Source organism: Micropterus salmoides, unplaced genomic scaffold (assembly GCF_014851395.1).
Source record: "Micropterus salmoides isolate LMB-PRFRI ecotype aquatic unplaced genomic scaffold, ASM1485139v1 Ms_hic_scaffold_8, whole genome shotgun sequence".
NCBI lineage: Eukaryota > Metazoa > Chordata > Actinopteri > Centrarchiformes > Centrarchidae > Micropterus > Micropterus salmoides.
Window position 1 is genome coordinate 920,414 of NW_024044570.1, and position 21,513 is coordinate 941,926.

General features: G+C 43.5%; 1 protein-coding gene and 2 pseudogenes across 1 annotated transcript; 1 reads left to right on the forward strand and 2 right to left on the reverse strand.

The window, feature by feature from the left end:
* The window catches only part of LOC119894069, a 10,393-nt pseudogene extending 2,386 nt beyond the window's left edge, over positions 1–8,007 (reverse strand).
* LOC119894051 lies at positions 1,164–5,825 on the forward strand (annotated as a pseudogene).
* Positions 8,008–16,593: 8,586 nt separating the features above from the next.
* Positions 16,594–21,218, reverse strand: LOC119894057. Its single transcript, XM_038706553.1, has 2 exons — positions 19,886–21,218; positions 16,594–17,888 (listed from the first exon to the last, which is right to left on the reverse strand). The coding sequence occupies exons 1-2, from the start codon at positions 20,308–20,310 to the stop codon at positions 16,841–16,843; spliced, it is 1,473 nt and encodes a 490-aa protein (XP_038562481.1). The 5' UTR covers positions 20,311–21,218; the 3' UTR covers positions 16,594–16,840.
* Positions 21,219–21,513: the final 295 nt, after the last annotated feature.

A 21,513-nucleotide genomic window follows, 5' to 3' on the forward strand; every position in this document is an offset into this window, starting at 1 on the left:
CACGGGCTACACATGTAAAGAGACCAACAAAAGACATTGTTTTGCCTAAACTCTGTTTCACCTTTGAATTCTTGTGAACACCATGATTGTCATCAAGGGTTTAAAAAGTTTGTGTTTCTGGGAATGGAGAAAAACCGGAGAAAATGTAAGTCCGCCATGTTGCGTACGTGGCTGTAATTTTGGGGGGTTTACATTTGAGTTAACAAGGAGTGGCTGGTAGACTTTTTCCAGACGGTGGAGGATGAGTCTCTGGCAAATTGGGTCGTAATCTCTAGGAATTAGGATTAAATCATTGATCATCTATATTAATACTGTAATGTAAAGTTAATGTCCAATGATTTAGAAGGTTAATCTGAGTGAATTGTGGGTTTTGAGTGATCTTTAGGATATTGGTAGGAGATTCCTTGAGGAGGCTAAAGTGATCTCAAGTGCAATTATTTTCTATTATTTTTATTATTTTCCTTAATTATAACTTTATGTAATCTGTATTTCATTTTCATATTTTGTACCTTTTTCTTATGTAAATTATTGAAAAATCTAAAGATACAGACTTAATGATTTCTGTGTCTGGTCTATCATTGAGGGAAACCCAGCCAAGGAACAAAACCCCACATGTCCATTAGTAGTGTGTTGACCTTGTTTTGATAGTCCACTGTGTGAAGGACTACCGTGCATCTTCCTTTGTCAGCAGGTAGGATGGTGATGTTTTGATCCTTGCTCAGAGATGTCACAGCCTTCCTTTCTTGGATGGTGAGGTTGAAGGGGTGAGGAATGCACAGACCTGTATATTGGGGAGACTAAACAACCACTACACAAACGCATGGCTCAACACAGAAGGGCCAACTCCTCAGGTCAAGACTCTGCAGTCTACTTACATCTGAAGGACAGAGGACACTCGTTTGAGGACCACCAGGTGCACATTTTAGACAGAGAAGATGGATGGTTTGAAAGAGGTGTCAAGGAAGAACAGTGAGTTTCACTGGAGCGTTTGTGGGACTGTAAAGGGAGCGTTGTTGCCTGTTGATCAAAAGAAACAGTACGTTCTTGAATATTTTGCACTGTTATGTGTCTCTTTGTAATTCTGCTGCTGCTTTATATTGTAGAAAAAGACACAAAAAGTATAAACTCATCTTGTTCCAAAGCTGTGTCAAGGTATTTCCCGAGGAGGCAATAAAACCTGACTTCAGAGCTGCACTGAGAGGAGGAGCAACAGTGACAGAGGAGAGCTGCAACGTCACATTTCCTCAAGTCAAAGTTAGTCTGAGTGTCAGCAGAGCTGCGGTCGAGACAAGTCTCTCAGTTTGTCTCTAAAGAAACATTCAACTTTTCTCAACAAAACAGCAGAATCTCTGCCAAACCCTGGTGAGTACACGGCCCTACAAAGCCAAAATGCACTGACTCAGTATTTGGTCAAAATTCAGTTCAAACGAGAATCTGACTGTTTTACATCTGTTTTACCAGATAAAGATATGATGTCACAGAAATGTGTGGATAAAAACGTGTAAATTCAGCTGAAAATACAAAACAGAGGTGAAAACCAAACCACAGCACTCCGACTAGCTCAACTTAGACAGGATGCAGTCTGTTCTAGCTTAAGCTTTAAAAGATTTACGTCCTGTTTCCGACCTGTTGCCGGTATTAACACAACTCAGACAGGAAGTTCCTCTCAGTGCGGAAGCCTTTTTAAACTGATCTCCATCAGCGGCTGTTGGGGTTGTGAAGATGAGCTGTTACAGTTTCCTGCAGCCCAGAGCAGCTTCCATCTTTTCTTCTGCACATTTAACGTGTATGATTCTCTGTATCATCATCCTCTCTCTCTGTGCCTCCTCCTCTTTGTCCAAGCTCACTCTCTGACGTTTCAACTAATAATAAAAGATTTATACTGGCTCAATGTATCACAGTAAATTGTAATAAATGTTAAATATTGATAATAAATGTTTAGCCGACTTTAAAAATATTTTCACTCCAATAACAATATAATCAGCAGAATTATTAAATTATTTCATGTGTGATGTGACCGTTATGGAGGGATCACATTAGAACCAGAGGGTCTGGGATGTTATCACTGCAGTGCTTAAGACATCAGATTAGTGTGTTGTTGTTTTATTATTTTTACTAATAAACTCCATTCATATCAGTGAGCGGCAGCAGGCAGCGATGAGCCAGAGGTCGCCTTCAAACGGGATGTAAAACTACATATGAAAGGTTTTGATCAACTTCAACAGTGAAACACTAGTTACCACGACAACTAATGAGTAATAATAAACTGTATATTATAGAGCGGTTATCAAAACAAAGTGCTTCACAGGAGACACAGAGAGAAAGATGAAATAAAATACCACAGTGAATGACAGAAGGGGCAAAATAAAATCAAACTAAAATAAGAAATAGTAAGAAAAAACATTTTATAAAAAGCAGGATAAAATAAAAAATAAAACGGGAATCAAAAAATATAAACAGTCAACTCAGATAAAATCAGGATATGCTTTCTGTTAAATGTGCATTTGTAGAAGAGACTTTCTCGGTCAAGTCGTTCCACAGCCTAGGGGCCCTGAGGGCCAAAAGACAGGAGACCCCTGCCTGAAGATCTCAGACTGCACAAAGGCTTGTAAGGAGTTACAAGATCCAAAATATAATCTGGAGCCAGGTCATGGAGAGCCTTAAAAGTGATCAATAAGATCTTTAAAACAAACCTACAACAAACAGGGAGTCAGTGTAAAGAGGCAAAAACAGGTGTGGTGTGATCGAAGCTCTCGGTTCTGGTTAAAAGCTGAGCAGCAGCTGATTTCTGCTCACTCTGCAGTCGTTTCAAGTTTTTTTGATTAAGACAAGAGACTTTTGCAATGATAAAGGTGCGAGGAATTAAAAACATGTACAAAAGTTTCTGCATATCTAAAATTTTATAAAGTTTTTATTTTAGCAACATGTCTGAGGTGATGAAACAGGCAGGTGACAGGTGACCAGTAGGTGGCAGTATTTCTTTTGTGAGATGTTGGGGTCCAATAATAGAGAATTCTGTTCTGTTGGAATTCAGCTGGAGAAAATAAGGCGAGTCCAATCAACCCCTGAGGAAAATGCTGCACCCTACATGTTCATATACTTTGCAAACCTGCACAAACACCATATTTATCACGTTTAAGACGCAGACTCACTCACACTTATGTTATCTCTTCCAACCTTCCTGGAAGATTATTTGCTAATATTTTAATAATTAGATTTAGGCTCAACATTTTAATATATTTTGAGTAATATTCAGAGTATTAATGTTTTCCTCCTAGTAAATGTTTTGGAATGAAGATCTCTTATTTTCTGAGCTTGTTAATCTCATAGATATACAACCACTGAACTGCACATTTGATTTTCTTAATCAAAAGATATGCAACTACAATTTTTTTCACAAACTTTTTTGTCCTCAGAGTATGGATATGTCTGCTGCCAGCTGTCTGCTGACTGAAGATCAATTTCTGTGCTCCATCTGTCTGGATGTGTTCACTGATCCAGTCAGCACACCATGTGGACACAACTTCTGTAAAACCTGCATCACTGAACACTGGAATATTAACGTCCTGTGTCAGTGTCCCAACTGTAAAAAGCTTTTCAACTCAAAACCTGAGCTGCAGGTCAACACTTTCATCTCTGAGATGGCTGCTCAGTTCAGACAGTCAGCTCAACAGAAAGCCAGCAGCAGCAGCTCAGAGCAACAAGCTGCCAAACCAGGAGAAGTTCCCTGTGATGTCTGCACTGGAACCAAACTGAAGGCCCTGAAGTCCTGCCTGGTTTGTCTGGTCTCCTACTGTGAGACTCACCTGAGCCTCATCTGACAATGGCAGGCCTGAAAAGACATCAGCTGATCGACCTGTGGAGAACCTGGAAGGCAGGATGTGTACGAAGCACGATAAACTGCTGGAGCTGTTCTGTAAGACCGACCAGATGTGTGTCTGCATGCTCTGCTCTGTTTCAGACCACAAGACACATGATGTTTTTCCTCTGAAAGAAGAATATGAAGGAAAGAAGGCCGAGCTGGGGAAGACAGAGGCTGAAACTCAGCAGATGATCCAGAAGAGACGACTGAAGATTGAGGAGATCAAACGCTCAGTGGAGCTCAGTAAGGAAGATGCAGACAGAGAGATAGCAGGTGGTGTTCAGGTCTTCAGCGCTCTGAAGGAGTCTGTTGAGAGAAGCCAGGCCGAGCTCATCGACACGATCAAAGAGAAGCAGAGAGAGACAGAGAAACAGGCTGAAGGCTTCATCAAAGAGCTGGAACAGGAAATCTCTGAGCTGAAGAAGAGAAGCTCTGAGGTGGAGCAGCTCTCACGCTCTGAAGACCACCTCCACCTCCTCCAAAGCCTCCCGTCCCTGAACGCTGCTCCACCCACCAAGGACTGGACAGAAGTCAGGGTCCGTCCACCTTCATATGAGGGGACTGTGAGGAGAGCTGTGAATCAGCTGGAGGAGACGCTCAGTGAACAGATGAAGAAGCTGTTTGACGCCCAGCCCAAGAGGGTCCAGCAGTATGCAGTGGATGTGACCCTCGATCCTGATACAGCACATCCTGCTCTCATCCTGACTGATGATGGAAAACAAGTTAAACATGCTGATGTATGGAAGAATCTCCCAGACAATCCAGAGAGATTTGATATTTGTGTTCATGTCTTAGCAAAGCAGAGTTTCTCCTCAGGAAGATTTTACTACGAGGTTCAGGTTAAAGGGAAGACTGAGTGGGATTTAGGAGTGGCCAGAGAGTCGATCAACAGGAAGGGACAAATCACAAGGAGTCCTCAGGATGGTCACTGGATGATATGTTTGAGGAATGAAAATAAGTACAAAGCTTGGACTGACCCTCCAGTCCGTCTCTCTCTGAAGTCTCGGCCTGAGAAGGTGGGGGTGTTTGTGGATTTTGAGGAGGGTCTGGTCTCCTTTTATGATGTTGATGCTGCAGCTCTTATCTACTCCTTTACTGGCTGCTGCTTCACTGAGAAACTCTACCCATACTTTAATCCTGGTCTTAATGATGGTGGTAAAAACTCTGCCCCTCTGATCATCTCTCCTGTCAATCACACTGAGTAGAACAAACATTTGATTTCCTACATTTAATGTAATAAATGTATATTTATGTATATACATTGTTTTTCAGATTCTTATCAATGTGTTTTTTTCTGTAAATGTTTCTTTGGTGTGTCATGTTGCAACTTTCTACTACAACACACCAAATTTCACTGCTCTGATTGATTTTATTTAATGTTGTCTAATTTATTCTAATAACTGCATTACATGCCTTCAACACTGTTAAATCATCAGAACACAATGTCGTCAGAAATTAAAAGAATTTGCACTTTCTTTAAATGTCTGGGTGTCAAATTCTAAACCTTCAACTGACAGATCATTGTTTCTATGAGAAGTGTTGCATACTGGCACAAATTACTGAAGAGCAGTTTATAAATGTGACAAAAGTCTTTTGCTTTTCTTTAGTGTTCTTGGTTACAGCCATCGCTGGCAGCCATTTAGTGTATATTAATTGTGGTGATCCTATTGTTTTCTTCCTTTGTAATTTGTAAGCTTAAGGGTGCTGACCTCTTTTCGTTCTTTAGTGTATTTTTGAGTCAAGAGCTAGTAACTTAAGTAACTAGTTACTTAATGGTTGTTTGGCAGCAGCTGTATAGGCCCTTTCTGTTGTATTCCCTTGTGCAAGCGCATTCCTTGGTTAATTAAACTCCTGACTTTAAACAGAACCTTCCAGTTGTCGCATTCCACCTCATTTCTAATCCCAATTATATGTTACTGCTCTCCAAGACAAGCCAGGTTGTAACATCTTTCTAAATAAAGAAAAGAAAATTAAAGTGTTAATGTGTCCGATTCAGTTTTTTGTTTTTGATTAAAATCTAAGCTGAAAAAGAGCTGACATCAGCTGTTCTCAGTCCTAACTCAAGCTGAGAAGCTCCATCACATCTGACATAGTCTCCAGTGTAAGGGTGTACTCACACTAGGCAATCTGCCCGAGCAACGTCAAAGTCCGGTTAGTTTGACCAGTGACTGGGCACAGTACACTTAACCGTGCCGCCCAGGCCCACCTCTACAAGCGCTTCTTTTTCACAAGAGTGCAGTGCTTCCAATAGAATGACTTGTGATATTGACTTCCAGTGATGTACAGCATGCTGGATAATCCAGCTGTGATCTAACGTTAACATAGCTCTGCTTATTAGCGAGGCTTCTTACATGTTTGCTAATAACAAGTAAAAGCTCAGTTCAACTCCAAGTACTGAAGGAGGAGAGGTGGACACCGAGAGACGCCGGCGTGGAGGACCGAGGAGCAGGCGGGGCGAGAGGACCGAGGGAGACAGGAGGCCGAGGAGGGAAGGAGTGTGGTGGCCGGCAGACAGGCGAGGAGCGAAGGGGAGCCGAGGGAGCGCCGTGGAGGTGATGCGAGGGGGAGAAGGCAGGTAGGCAAGCCCAGCTGACCGAGCGGGAGACGGAGATGATTGGACCTGGAGGGGAAGACAGATAGACAGGTAGGTTTAATACAGGGAAGCAGGAGACGGAGGAACAAGATACAAGACAAGATAAAAAAGGCTTGAATATTGCAGTGGCACCAAGTCAGAAGCGACGATGATCAAGCGAAGATTGAGTGGAGAGCCGGGGTTGAAATACTTGTTGAGATGAGGTTGATTGCTGGCAGGTGTGGCAGGCAGAGGTGGAGGTTGATGAGGCGCAGGTGTGGATAGTCAGCCGGGCTGCCACCACAATAGGGCCCCCCCTCAACGGATGCCTCCAGCGGACCGCCCTGCTTGTCAGAGTGGGCTCGGTAAAAGTCAGTCAGGAGAGATTTGTCCAGGATTTGACTGGTGGGGATCCAAGAACTCTCCTCCGGACCGTAACCGGCCCAGTCCACCAGGTACCGGTAACCCCGACCTCTACATCACACGTCAACTGGTACGGAGAGGGTGCTGGTGGAAACGGGCTTGATCCGGGAGACGTGGAAGACGGGGTGGACCTTCGGGTGAGGCAGGAGGGTCAGGCGTACAGCGGAGGGGTTGATGACGGCCTCAGTGTGGTAAGGGCTGATGAACTGGGGGGTAAGTTTCTTTGATGTGGTCTGTAGAGGGAGGTCCTTGGATTAAAGCCAAACCTGCTGCCCCAGTTGGTAGGCGGGCGCAGGGGCCCGGTGGTGGTCTGCCAGCTGGCGGTTGCGGGTTGCGGGCTGCGGGCTGCGGTGCGCTGCAGAGCGGCCCTGGCCTCCCTCCAGACTCCGCGGCAGCGTCGGAGGTGGGCCTGCACCGACGGGACCGTTACCTCCTCCCTCCAGGGATGGGAACAGGAGGGGCTGGTTTCTCAGGGGACACATGAATGGAGACATACCAGTGGCTGCACAGATCTGGGAATTGTGTGCATATTCAATCCAAGGGATGTGGGAGCTCCAGGTGGTGGGGCTACGGTATGCTGCTCATGGGAAGGCATTTGGCGGGCACACACCTTGCAGGCACTATGAAGGCCCAACAGTCCTTGTCCATGGAGGGCCACCAGAACCAGCTCCAGAAATTTTTCGTGCTTCGTACACATCCTGCCTTCCAGGTTCTCCACAGGGTCGATCAGCTGATGTTTTATCAGGCGTGAAGCTGTCAGATGAGGCTCCAGGTGAATCTCACAGTAGGAGACCAGACACACCAGGCAGGACTTCAGGGCCTTCAGTTTGGTTCCAGTGCAGACGTCACAGGGAACTTCTCCTGGTTTGGCAGCTTGTTGCTCTGAGCTGCTGCTGCTGGCTTTCTGTTGAGCTGACTGTCTGAACTGAGCAGCCATCTCAGAGATGAAAGTGTTGACCTGCAGCTCAGGTTTTGAGTTGAAAAGCTTTTGACAGATGGGACACTCACACGGGACATTAATAGTCCAGTTTGTAGTAATGCAGGTTTTACAGAAGTTGTGTCCACATGGTGTGCTGACTGGATCAGTGAACACATCCAGACAGATGGAGCACAGAAACTGATCTTCAGTCAGAAAGCTGGCAGCAGACATATCCATACTCTATGACAAGTTCAAGTGTAAAATCTGTGATCAGTAATATATGACAATATAATATAGAAGGTTCATTGCAGTATCAGGAAGTCATTTTGCATTATTTTGTTATTTTACAAATAAGCAAAACATTCATTCACATCAGCTATTGCTGTTTAGTAGAGACACAGTGCTGTTTTGTTAAATTGGCTTGACTTTTCACGAGAGACTTGTCTCGATTGCAGGTCTGCTGTCACTCAGACGAATGTTTAGTTTCATTTAAGGAATGTGACATTTAAACTTTTGTGTTTTTTCTGGAATCTGGAACCCCTTCTGCTCCAAACTGCCTGCCTCTTGTTCTCTCCCAGCCTCACCTGCCTTGATCATCTTTGCACCTTTAATGAGTAATAAAGCCTGCTAACTTTTTACTATGCCTTCTGTGCTCTGCGTCCATGCTTGGGTCAACCATACAGGCCATAACAGTAAGGGCACTTACAACTTTTCTTATATTTGAGTCTAAAGCATTCTCTAACAGTCAAACAACAAAACAAAAAGTCAGTCCATCGATCCATCGTCAAATGCTTTTCCTGCGTACAGGGTCGCGGGGCAAATTTCACTTCCTCTTATACAAGCTGTACATTCACTACTTTACATTGGAGCAAAAGGTAATTTCTTAAGTTTTGTCACATGAAAAGATATAATCAAATATTTACAAAAGTTTTAGGGGTGTCCTCACTTTTGTGAGATACTGTATTGAAGTCCACCGGATCGTGAGCACTCTGAGAATCAGAAGGAGCTTTATTGCCAAGTAGTGTTTTGCACATACGGGGAATTTGCTGTGGTGATAAGGTGCTACACGTAGACAAACATACAGTCAACTCTTTCTAAAATCCACAACCATCTGCACTGTCTTCTGAGCGTTGAGCTCCAGACTGTTCTGGCTGCACCAGCTCATCAGATGGTCGGTCTCCCACCTGTAGGTGGACTCATCCCCACCAACTGACTGGAGGTGCAGTTGGAACAGGGAGAGGAGAAGGGGGGAAAGAACGCAGCCTTGAGGGGAACTGGTGCTGATGGTCCAGGAATCAGAGACATGTTTTCCCAGACCTGTTGGCTCTGTAGGCGAACTGCAGGGGGTCCAGGAGTGGGTCTGTAATGGACTTTAGGTGGGACAACACAAGACGTTCAAAGGACTTCATAACCACAGAGGTCAGGGCGACGGGTCTGTAGTCGTTTAGTCCAGTGGTCCTTGGTTTCTTGGGGACAGGGATGATAGTGGAGGCTTTGTAGCAGGCTGGCACATGGCACGTCTCCAGTGAGGTGTTAAAAATGTCAGTGAACACCGGAGACAGCTGATCAGCACAGTGCTTCAGGGTGGATGGGGAGACAGAGTCCGGCCCAGCTGCTTTGCAGGGTTTCTGCCTCCTGAAAAGACCGTTGACTTCCCTCTCTGTGATGGAGAGAGGAGGGGATGGGGTGGAGCTGGCCAGCTCTGAGGAGGGAGGGGAAGAAGTGGTGGACTGAGGCTGAAGCTGAGCGGAGGAGTCACAGGGGATGGTGTCCGATTGACTTTCAAAGCGGCAGTAGAACTGGTTCAGCTCATTTGCCAGCCGAGAATCGTTTATGGAGTGGAGGAATTTGGGTTTATAGTTTGTGATCTGTCTGAACCCCCTCCAGACAGAAGTGGCGTTGTTTGCAGAGAACTGGTTCTTTAGTCTCTCTGCGTCGTTTAGCTTCTCGCACCGCCTTGCTAAACCTGTACTTTAACGCCCTGCACCCGGGCCCTGTCACCACTCCTAAATGCATCCTCCTTTTCCAACCTCAGCTGTCTGAGCTTAGCTGTGAACCAGGGTTTGTCATTGTTATAACTCACCCTGGTGCATGTTGGTATACATGTCCTCACATAAGCTGATGTAGGATGTTACAGCCTCTGTAAACTCATCCAGATTGTTGGTAGCCTTCTTGAAAACATCCCAGTCAGTGCAGTCCAAACACGCCTGGAGGTCCTCAACAGCTTCACTGGTCCACTTCTTTGATGTCCTCACTACAGGTTTCCAGAGCTTTAGTTTTTGCCTGTAAGCAGGAATCAGATGGACCATCACGTGATCAGTGTCCCAGTGGAGCGCGTGTGACGCCCTGATAGGCACAAGTGTTCCCCTCTCTGGTTGGACACTTTATAAACTGTCTGTATTTGGGGAGTTCTTGGCTGAGATTTCCCGTTAAAGTCACCGAGAATAATAACAAGGGAGTCTGGGTTTGTCTGCTCCACACACAGTATCTGGTCGGCCAGCACGCTCTGTGCGTCCTGAACGTTTGCGTGCGGCGAGATGTAAACACCGACCAGAGTGAATGAAGCAAACTCACGTGGGGAGTAAAACGGTTTACAGTTCATGATAAGAAATTCCAGATCAGGAGAACAGTGCTGCTGAATCACTGTCACGTCGGTACACCAACATTGTTCATATAAAATCGGACACCTCCACCTTTTGTTTTGCCGGAGAGTTCTGTGTCGCGGTCTGCTCTGTACAGTTGGAAGCCAGCCAGCTGCAGCACGGAGTCCGGTATCAGCTCAGACAGCCAGGTCTCTGTGAAGCACAGAACAGAAGAATAAAAGTCTGTTTTTCCCCACCAGAAGCTGAAGTTCGTCCAGTTTGTTGCACATTGAGCGCATGTTGGAGAGAAATATTGCCGGTAGACGCACAAGCTACCCGGCTCTTTTCCTTCTCCTGCGGCGCTTCATAGCGCGAACGACAGCGAGCGAGCCCTTCACCAAAAGGTCCAATAATTCCACTGATTACCACTGAAACCTGAATTAACACACAAAAACAAAACAAAGCGCACCGAACACCGAGGCAGCTATACTCAGCGCCATCTTGGAATCTTCCAAATTGGACTTCCAAACTTTACCGGAAGTTGCATATTTGTTGTTGCTAAGCGTTGCTAACCCTCAAAAAATGACACAAAAGGGGTATCCAGGACATTACAAGGCGACGCCGAAGGGCCTTGACCAAGCGTCAATATGTAACTGTCACTCTGTCCGCCTGCCTGCCTTGTTTAGTTCTTAGTTTTGTTATTTCAGTCTCTTCTGTATCTGTTATGTAGTCTATGTTGTTGTTTGTCTGGTTATTATCCGTCAGCTGGTGTTCAGTGGTGTTTTGGTATTTTCCTGATCTCAGTTCTTTTCCAGTCTCATGTATTAGTTTCTCTACCATCATGCTGGGGTTCTGTCAGTTTGCTAGATGTCAATTTATGTTCTCTGCCAGTTTCATTAATTAATCTGATTTTGGTCATTCTGCTTTAGTCTCTGCGTAGCCCTTATTATTATTCATCCGCATCTTTAAGTTACTTAGTATCTGTCTTATCCCGTATCTTAGTTCCTAGTTCGGTGTCTTAGTTCTTAGTCCTGTAACTTAGTTCATGTCTTAAGTGTTCACTCCTGGTCTGTGTACTTCTGTGTTTTGCCCATGTCTAATCTGAGTTCTGCTTTATCTTTGCTTCAGTCTGTGTTCCTTGTTAGTGTATTCGTGATCTGTCTGCTTGTGTCTGTTCCCCCAGTAATTCCTCTGCTTGCATGTCTACTAAACACTTTGAGTTCCAGTTAATGTATGGTCTTGTGTTTTGCATCTGTAAGTGTCTCTCTGTCCCCCGTTCTGTCTCTCTGCCTCGTTAGCCCTGATCTCTGGAGTATATATGTTTGGTGTTTCTCTTTAGTCTGCGTCTGGTCATTGTAGTGTTCACACTCTGACGTGTTACGTGTGAAGCGTCCGGCGTGTTTTTCTGCTATTTTGGATTTTGGATTAATCTACTACCTGTAAGTGTTGTTTATGGCTGTTGTTTGGATTAAAGTCCCTGAACTTCATCTTCTGTCGGAGTATCTTGCGTTTGGGCTCTTTCCTGTTGCACTTCATTCAAACCCTGACAGTGACGAGTTGGGAGTGAGAATGTGTTGGCAAAAATCCACCCGCAAGCTTGTTGCATATTTTGGCCACAAGACGGAGCCACTGGGCAAAAAGCATTTAAAGGACAAAACACAAGATAAGAGTCTGAAATAGTGCAGCAACATGTTCCAGCAATACTGGGCAAAACAACATGCATTCAGTTAGGCCTGGTAAAGCAAATCTATGGTGTCAGAAGACAAGGACATCCTCAAACACTATGATGACATGTTTTCTGGATTAGTATGTTTGCCAGGAAAACACCTCAAGGCTCGTGCAGACTACATGACTGTCAGCGTCGGCCGACGGCCGTGCCGTTCACACTACACAACTTGCCGTCTCGTGACGGGAGTCTAGAAGTCAGTGTGCCGTTCACACTACGTGACTGATCGGTGACAGGGGGTCACACACTACATGATCTGACAAGGACTCTGTCACCCGACGCTGGTCTCCAAACCATGTTTTGTCAGTGGGAAAACTAACTAACCCTTCTCAAAACAGCTCAAGTTCTTGAGCTAGTGTCAAAAGCTGAGGCCATGACCAGCAAACAGGATCCAATGCCAACTGCCTTGGTCAAGGCATGTCTTCCAACTCTGGGTCCCACACTGGTCAACATCATCAACACCTCGCTGTCTTCTGGGGTGGTCCCCACCATCTTTAAAACTGCGGCGGTGACACTCAAAAAACCTGGCCTGGACCCAGATGATCCAAACCACTACCGCCCAAACTCCAACCTACCTTTTATATGCAAGTTAGTGGAAAGAGGTGTGGCTGCCCAACTCAACCATCATATGCTACATCACAACCTCTACGAGCCATTTCAATCTGGCTTCAGGACACATCATAGCACAGAAACTGCCCTCATCAAAATCACAAATGACCTTCTCATGGCAGCTGACTCTGGCCATGTCAGCATCTTAATTCTTCTTCTCCCACTCCATTCTTCTCACTCGCCTCTCCGAACTCATTGGCCTCACTGGTACTGTGTATTCCTGGTTTCAATCTCATCTCACCAACAGGCAACAATACATCACCCTTAAGGGCACCTGCTCTGACTTGGCGCCAGTCTCACACGGCGTGCCTCAAGGATCGGTGCTTGGCCCGCTACTACGCTACCGCTTCTGCAACCTACAGGAGAAACATATCTAAAAGCATCACAGAAGGCCTGAGAGCTTAACTGCATTATATTCTATTATACTTTGAATCCTCACCTGCCACCTCAATTTTGTGCTTCCCTTTATATTAATGAAGATGAATAACAACCACAAGTTCCCCTGTAACAGCAGGAAAACTGGCCTAAACATTAGTCAGCAGCACATCACAAGTCACAGGATACAGCTGCAAATATAGTTCCAATATAATAAGCTGTACATGTGGGAAGCCTCTGTTCATATTATTATTGCCATCATATTATCTATATTTCAGTTCTGCACATAATCTGTCAAGATTGAATTTTATAGATGAAGTATGTATGTTGATTTTATGATTTAATGATTTGCAGTAATTTCTTCAATGTTTGATTTTACTTTTCTCTAATTACTCGAGCATTGAAGGGCTTTTTCTCTCTCCTTGTCTTGTTTTAAGTTAAAAGGAGGAACAGTACTGTCACAGTCTGATTTGAAACTGTATTGACCCTTTGTGTTTTATATTCATACTGAGTTATTGAATATATATGCGAGCATGGCCTGGATGAGTCTTTAACACTGAATTTGGGAACCACTGTGTTTTTTAAAACCACTTGTGACCGTCTGGGTACGTTCTGAGAATGTTACAAGGCAACGTCCTTGCCACAGCAGGGATATTCTCAGAATGTTCTATGTAACATTTCTAGCTGGGACACAGCATGCTGCAGCCTCCAATACAGGAAAAATATAAATTAAACTCTGTAAAAAGTATCCAGTAACCCCAACGTGCCCTTACAAGCCTTCAGTGCTTTACCCCATTCAGGAGCAGCACTGGAAAAGCACAACAGTTTAAATGTCATATTCCTCAAATAAAAACTATGACTGCAGCTGTTTTAACAACACAGCAGAGTTTCTGCCAAACAAGTACAGCTTATATAATATATAGTCAGTGCATTTTGGCTTTGTAGGGCCGTGTACTCACCAGGGTTTGGCAGAGATTCTGCTGTTTTGTTGAGAAAAGTTTAATGTTTATTTCGAGAGGAACAGAGAGACTTGTCTCGACTGCAGCTCTGCTGAAAGTTTTCTTTGCATCTGTGATCTTCTCTTACACTGTTGCTCCTCCTCTCTGTGTTAATGAAGCAGTTTGTTGATTGATTGGCTGTAACTTGTTATCTGTGTTTCAGGATGGTTTTATGTTTACATTGCAAAACTCTACTAGTTACGTTACCAGTCGTCACAACTGTCTGGACTCACAGTGTTAGCTGCACTTGTTTACTATCACAGCTTACGCCGCTGTGGCATCAGCTGGGCTGAGTTGATTCGCTGAGGCGAAAACTTTCTCTTGCGGCGCCCCCTGACATTTTGCTCCCTACGCAACTGCCTATGTCACCTCGGCCGGCCCCTGGCACCAGCATGAGCATTGGCTATTCTTTCTGGGGTACATTTAACTGTATGTTCATAATAAACATTGACCATCACTTTTACATTTTTTCCAAAACTTCACCAGGCTACAGGATACTTATACACATATCAAAATAAAAAGTGCTCCAGGTGAGAGTGCTGGAGAGAGCAAAAAATAAATAGCAGGATATCACTGTGGTGGTGGGGCGGCGTTATATTTGTAAATGTATTTGAAAATATTTGAAAGAATATATTACCCTGTTTCTAGTATGTTATTTCTTATTTAATTATTTTAATTCTACTGAATGTACCTTATTTTTTTGTTTCCTCACAAACTGCTGTAATCTGCTCCAGCTGCTTTTCCCTTCAGACACACAACACAAGACCCTCTTCCTTTATTTGTCTCTCTGTCCCTACAGAGATAATGCTCGTCTTTTACCGTCCGTCTGTCCTTACAGAGGTAATTCTCAGGCTGTACCTGATTGTGGACATTAACAACAATAACAAAAGATCATCTGGTTTCCCGTGTATTAACTTTGGTTAGTGTCCGTCTACCAGGGCCTTAGAGTCAGAGAGGCCAACTTAGGCCTGGATCTCTCTGTGTCCCTGTCCCATTATACATGGTACGTATAAATACATATATACAGCACATTGTAATAAATTAAAAATGTGTCTACACAAGCCGCATTAAAGTGTGGAACCCTTTGAGCTTTGTGTGATGGCAGACAATTGATCTGGCTTATATCCATCCATAATTATGTCAACTGGACAGTGTGGAGGAAGTGACTGAGAGGAGGATGACAGGGAAGCTGAAAACCATCACGGACTTCTCCTCTCATCCTCTCCATGCTGAGCTGAGCCAGCTCAGGAGCTGATTCTCAGTCATCCAGGTCATAGTTATCCAAAGAAGGTTAAAGTCCAGTTGCCCTTGACTTTAACCTTTTTTGGATTCTATAATACTGCAGCTGTTCTTTTATATTCCTTGTGCTTCTATGTCGACTGAAATTCTTCACTACTTTAGTAACTATACTACTACTAATGCAAGTTTTTATATGAAAAAGTAGGCATTAAATCAATGTGGCTCAACTTTTTATTTAGTAAACATGGTTTATGCATTTACATTGACCGTCATGTAATCAGTAAAAAACTTGACATCATATCTACACAAGAATGCAGAACCTGAACTTCTGCTATGTTACTTAACATCACAACCTGGTTTTCCCCTTAATGAATAACACTGGTGGATCCAAAGCCTGATTCATCTTATTTCTCTGCTGACAATAAGGATATTATAGAAAAACATCAGTTTTATCCTTAACATGTCATTATTCTGCTCTGAAGTTACTCAGTGTCCACACTGAGATATTGATCATTTTCACAATAAATGTCAAGTGTTCAAGTTTCAAGGCTGATTTTTGCCCTCGAATGAAAATTGAAGTGCTAGATGGTTAATTGTGTGGTTAAACTATTCTTTATGGTCAGAACGTGCCAAACACTTTCTGCCAAGCAGTGGATCACTTAACAAATCTGAGGTAGAACATTCAAAACTATTATGATAAAATCTTTATTCAAAAAATCTCTTTGCCTCAACAAAATAAACCTCTTAATGGAAAAATTAAGTGCTAATTCTTTCGTGATTCTAATAAATTAAATCAAATATTTACTGACGATATATTGAACATTTGTTATTTTGTTATTGAGGAAAATTATATTGCGATAATTATCATTATTGTTTTATTGCCCAGCCTAGGATGTACACTAGAATGTAAATTTAAAGCTCTGTGGTTTTTGAACTATATGCAGCAAAACAAAACAAAAATCAGAAGATTAACCAATAATTAAAATATTATTGCAGCCATAAATGCATTTGTAAAGATGGAAGTACTGCTTGGCAACAGGTTTGTTGTCCCGTTGTAAAAATAAGGACACAGCAGTTGACATGTATAAAAAGATGTTAACATCACACCTTTTTTTTGGCTGCAACATTCCATCAAATGGAAATATTCAGCCTGATATATTTGTTCTCTGTGCAAATGTTGGAGTCTACAGGAGATTAGTTTTGAACTACACACAGCTAACAAAGACAATAATCAGTAGATGAATCAATACTGAAAACATAGCTGCAGCCATACGTGCATTTGTAATGATGGACTCACTGTTTGGTTGGACAGGATGAAAGACTAAGATTAATATTTCTAGAAATGTCACCACAGCATTAGGGCCGACCAATATTAGATTTTTGAGTTTGATCTAAAAATGACCAACATATGAATTTGTTTACCTTGAATGCTGAACATAAACAAACATTTCAAACCAGGTTCATAAGGAACCTTGAATTCTGTTGAACCGGGGGTCTCTCACCAGTTCTGGAAACTGTATATCCACAGTTATTGCTTAAAGCAAAGGTCCTTGAAAGTTTGTCATCAGAGCACAGACCGTCCACAGCCGGTTGACCGAAGCACAAAGTGCAGAGGGAACAACGTCAGCAAAGATCTGGTACTCTTTGATGCGGCCGATCGACCTCTCAATGTGGATTTTCAGGTGGCCGACCTGTTGTGAGGGCGTTTCCTCGAGTTTCTGTCCCTTTGGCCCCAAGAACGTTGGGATGACGAGGTTTACACCGATCACATCGAGGAGGTCTTTGATCTCTAAGCTCCTGTATGCCATCACTTGGTCGCCGGGCTCCAGGAGGTTTAAAACCCCCGACTCCCTGATGACGTCCTTATCGGACACGGAGGCCGCGTAGACGCTGCTGACGAAGCTGACTGAGCCGGAAGGAGCGATGCCAACCACAGACTTGAGTGTTGTGGAGCCTTTATGATGGGAGGAGTTCCCTGAGCACGTGGCCGTCTGGATGTGGATCTCAGTCAAGTCCAGCACCACCCGTGTTTTGGGGAAGGTCGTTTTAAAGAACGGCGGCATTAGCTCATCTACAGCCTGTCTGCTCAGCCATATTGGTAGTGTTCCCAGAGTAAAGAACAGGTAGTGGCACCATGTTAAGCAGGTCGACTGGACCGTGGCCTCTGACACGTGGAACTGCACGGACATTTCAACAGGAAGAAACCCGCGCCGGACAAAGCAAAGGAACAGGAACAGCTGATCAAACAGACACAGGTGTTGAGCACGGCAGCCGGCGTCCGCCGTGTTTTCTTCAGTTTTATTCACCTTCAGCGCATGAATCCATTCCCAGGCAGTCTGTGCTGTAGGCTGCAGAGCTAAGAAGAACACTTTGAGTGTGTTGTAGTCTTTAAATCCAGTGAAAAACTTGATCAAGTCCGGCTCAAGCTGGAGACGCCACAGAAAGAACCGCTCACTTTTCAGTTCTCTGCTTTCTTCTTCCAGACGATCGAGCTCCATCTGTGCAGCCTGCAGCTCCTCTCCCGCAGAGAGGGGCTTCTTCGAATAGTCGTGTTCGCCCAGCACCTCTAGAGACTTGTTCCGACTGTGTGCGAGAAGGAAACAGAAAAGTAAGTACCAAAGTTGCTCAGGCACCAAAACAACAACCCCGATTAGCCCTTAGAGAAACACTGTGTGTTGGACGGCTGCTGATTTCTATTCACACATGACTCTGAAGTTTGATGAAAGCTGCGGTAGATAATTCATTTCAGAAGCTTGTTTTGCTATATTTATTTAAATTCTCTTTGCATCCTGACAGCAATCAATTAATCAAATGCTCTGATCCTGTATCAGTAGCTCGGCTGTCATTAGCACGGCCAATCATTTAACTCCAGTGAAGTGATCGCCCGCCTACCTGCCGCTGTGCACTAACGTGTGTTTTGGGGGAGGGGCTTCGGAGAGGAGGCCTGAAGGGAGTTTTTCATTTGGACTTTTGAAATTTATCTGTCTATTGCTGGTTCTCCAACGCTGCCCACCCCAGCTACGAAAAGCTTTTATAGACAGACTGATAAATTGTTCAACAATACTCCATCCATATTTAAAAGAACTGGCACCAAACATACCATCATTATCTTGCCTTGTAACTCACAGGGCTGCAACGATTTATTAAATGATCGACTCGTTTTCAACTATTAAATTATTAGCCAACTATAATCAGTTTATCGGTTTGAGCCACTTAAAAATGTTCCCACTTCTTAAAGGTGAATATTATGTTTCCAGGTTTCTTTGCTCCTTCATGACAGTAAACTGACTATCTTGTGGTTGTGGACAAACAGACATTAAGGATGTCGTGTTGGGCTTTGGGAAACACTGATCACCCTTTTTCACATTTTTCTGACATTTTATAGACCAAACACTATCAATTAATCAATAACATAATTGATCATTGATAATTAATCAGCAATGAAAATAATGGTTAGTTGCAGGCCTGGTAACTCAGAGGTGCAGTAGCAGATGCTCCTGATCAGTTATTAGTGTTGGGAGTAACGAGTTATAACGCAGTTACAGTAATGTATTGCTTTTTGCCGTAACGCAGTAACATAACATAAAAAAAATCACAGTTAAAATCTCAATAACGTGCGTTTCAGCGCATTTTAACCCAAAATTAAGTGGTGTTCTGTTTTTTTAGAATTCACCAACACCGAGAAACATTTCGGCACCAGAAAACCAATTGCATGAGTACCTCGTGCGTAAATGCCCAGCAGTTAATCAGAAGGTTAATTTCCACGGATATAACTCTGCACACCCTCCTACGCAGCACATCTTACCATCTGAATAATGCGTCCACTAATAGCAGTACTACTAAAAGCAGTAATATTGTAATATAACTAATTACTCTCAAATGGCAGTAACTAGTCATCTATAGTGTAGTACATTTTGGAAATAACTTGCCCAACACTGTCAGTTGTTACCAAAATCATACTCAGATATTTTACTTAAGTAAAAGTAGTATTACCACAGTGTAGAAATACTTCTCTAAATCTCACTTGAGTAAAAGTACAAATCTAAACGTGCCAAAAGTAAAAGTACTCGTGTACTAATTTCAGAATAATGCGTATGATTTTATTTGAAAATGATTACTGATGCATTATCATGTAAGCAGCACTTTAATGTGACTACTTTATACATTTTATCTGCTGCGTAGTTTAATCTATAATAATGCATCAAAATACATTTTGCATTAATACATCTGAATCTGCAAATTAAGAAAAAGTTTAATATTGGCTTCCTAAATACAGCATAAAGTAGCACAAACCTGAAACACTCACCTACCTCAGATCATGAACAGTACATGAGTACATGCACTCAGTGATCTCCTGCTGTTTCCAGTTACTGCAGCTCCCGGCTGTGTGACCTTTATACAGTCTGCTTATTTCCTGTCAGCTCTACAGTTACGTAACTTCCCCACCGAGGCCCTTCCAGAGTGACGTTTCACCCTCACTTTTCAGTTAGCTTTGTACACATTGTTAATAGTATTTACTTTACTATACATAAATTTTGAGTATTCTGATAATCAGCTGGTTATGTTCATGTTGTCCTCACCTTGTTAAGGCTTCAATCCGTGAGTCTTCTGCTCCGCCCTCGCCACCCATGTCCCCGTCAGCCTGACGTGTGCAGTTAGCCGCTGGACTTTCTCTTCTATCCAAAAGATTGGCATGCTGATGGCTTTTATATCCGTTCCACTCGAACAACACCGGCAGCGCCCCCTTCCTCAGACGACGAAGTCCTTTGGGCGTTTCGATCAGGTCTTCCTTTAGGAAATGCCTGCTGCACACCCTGGACCGATTGGTGATGGTGAAGTTCACCCTTCTGATGTTCACCACCCATTTCGCCCTTATCTCAGCATCGGTCGGAAACGCGTGAAAGCTCATGGAGGAGAACTTAGCCGATGAAGAGCAAAGAGGGACTGAGCAGAAATCCGTAGAGGTGATGTCCCTCCTCATCAGCTTGAAGCTGCTTTTCTTCATCTCAGACTGGCTACGCTCAGTAACAGCACACACAAGTCAGCAGCTAATCTAACTACACACAGGATGAAACAGCGCTGAAGCCAACCTCACTGCACAGCTAACAGGAAGTAAGCAGACATGCACTTCGTCAAACGGATATCCGCCACATCGCTTCTGCAACTTGCGGAAGTAAACGCCACACGGTGCGGTCACTTACTGCGGCCCCTTTTCTGACGCGGTCGCCCTCGAGTCCTGAAGACAAGCGGACACGTGACTTCGCCGTGTCCACAGCGCAGGACGTTTAGCTCGCAGGTGTGTTTACATGCTCTGGACTGAGCTCGTGCACACATGAACGGAACTAAGCTGAAAACAAACTCCTGCTCCTCCAACATCTTTGCTTCACTCTGGAAACCAGATCGCTTTTTCTCCTCGACCTGCATGGATGCAAACCGCCACCTGCTGCTCAGGACAAAGTAACAGGAGTTATTTCCCATCAGAATCAGGCGTGCGGACTGGATTGTACGTTTCTCACGATGTGCTGACTCACACAATAAGAAAATCAGACACAGGCTACAGAGAACACAAATATACACACTATAAACAGAAATATTCAAATATAAATTTATATATATATTAATATACTAATATAATGTAAACACTTGTTTTCTTCAGATACTGCACAGGAGCTTTCTGTGTCCATTACTCCATCTCTAAATACCTTACTAACCTTATTCTCTAATCTCTACATTTCCTACATATAACTTATTAATTTATTAGATTTACATTCCAAACATTCATCTGATTGACTTTTACTTAATTTAAACAATGTTTGTATTTGCCCTCTCCGCACGTGTAAATACTGTTTCATTTCATATCATGCACAAACCTGGCATTTTGCACATATTTCTTGTTAATTGTTGTTATTATATATTTATTTATATATTGCACATAAACCCGCAATAATGCACATAAATATCTGGCACGTTGTGTATTATTTATCTGTTCTTTTGTTATTGTTTATTCCATATTATATGTCTGCATTTATTGATGTCGACTGTATGTCTGTCTGCGTGTAGCACCTTATCACCAAAGCCAAATTCCTTGTACGTGTAAAATACTACGTGGCAATAAAGCTCCTTCTGATTCTGTGATCAGACCTGGTCGTCTGTGCCTTGTAGTCACACTGACGTGATATGATTCCATCTATTTTCCGTGTCCCACCCG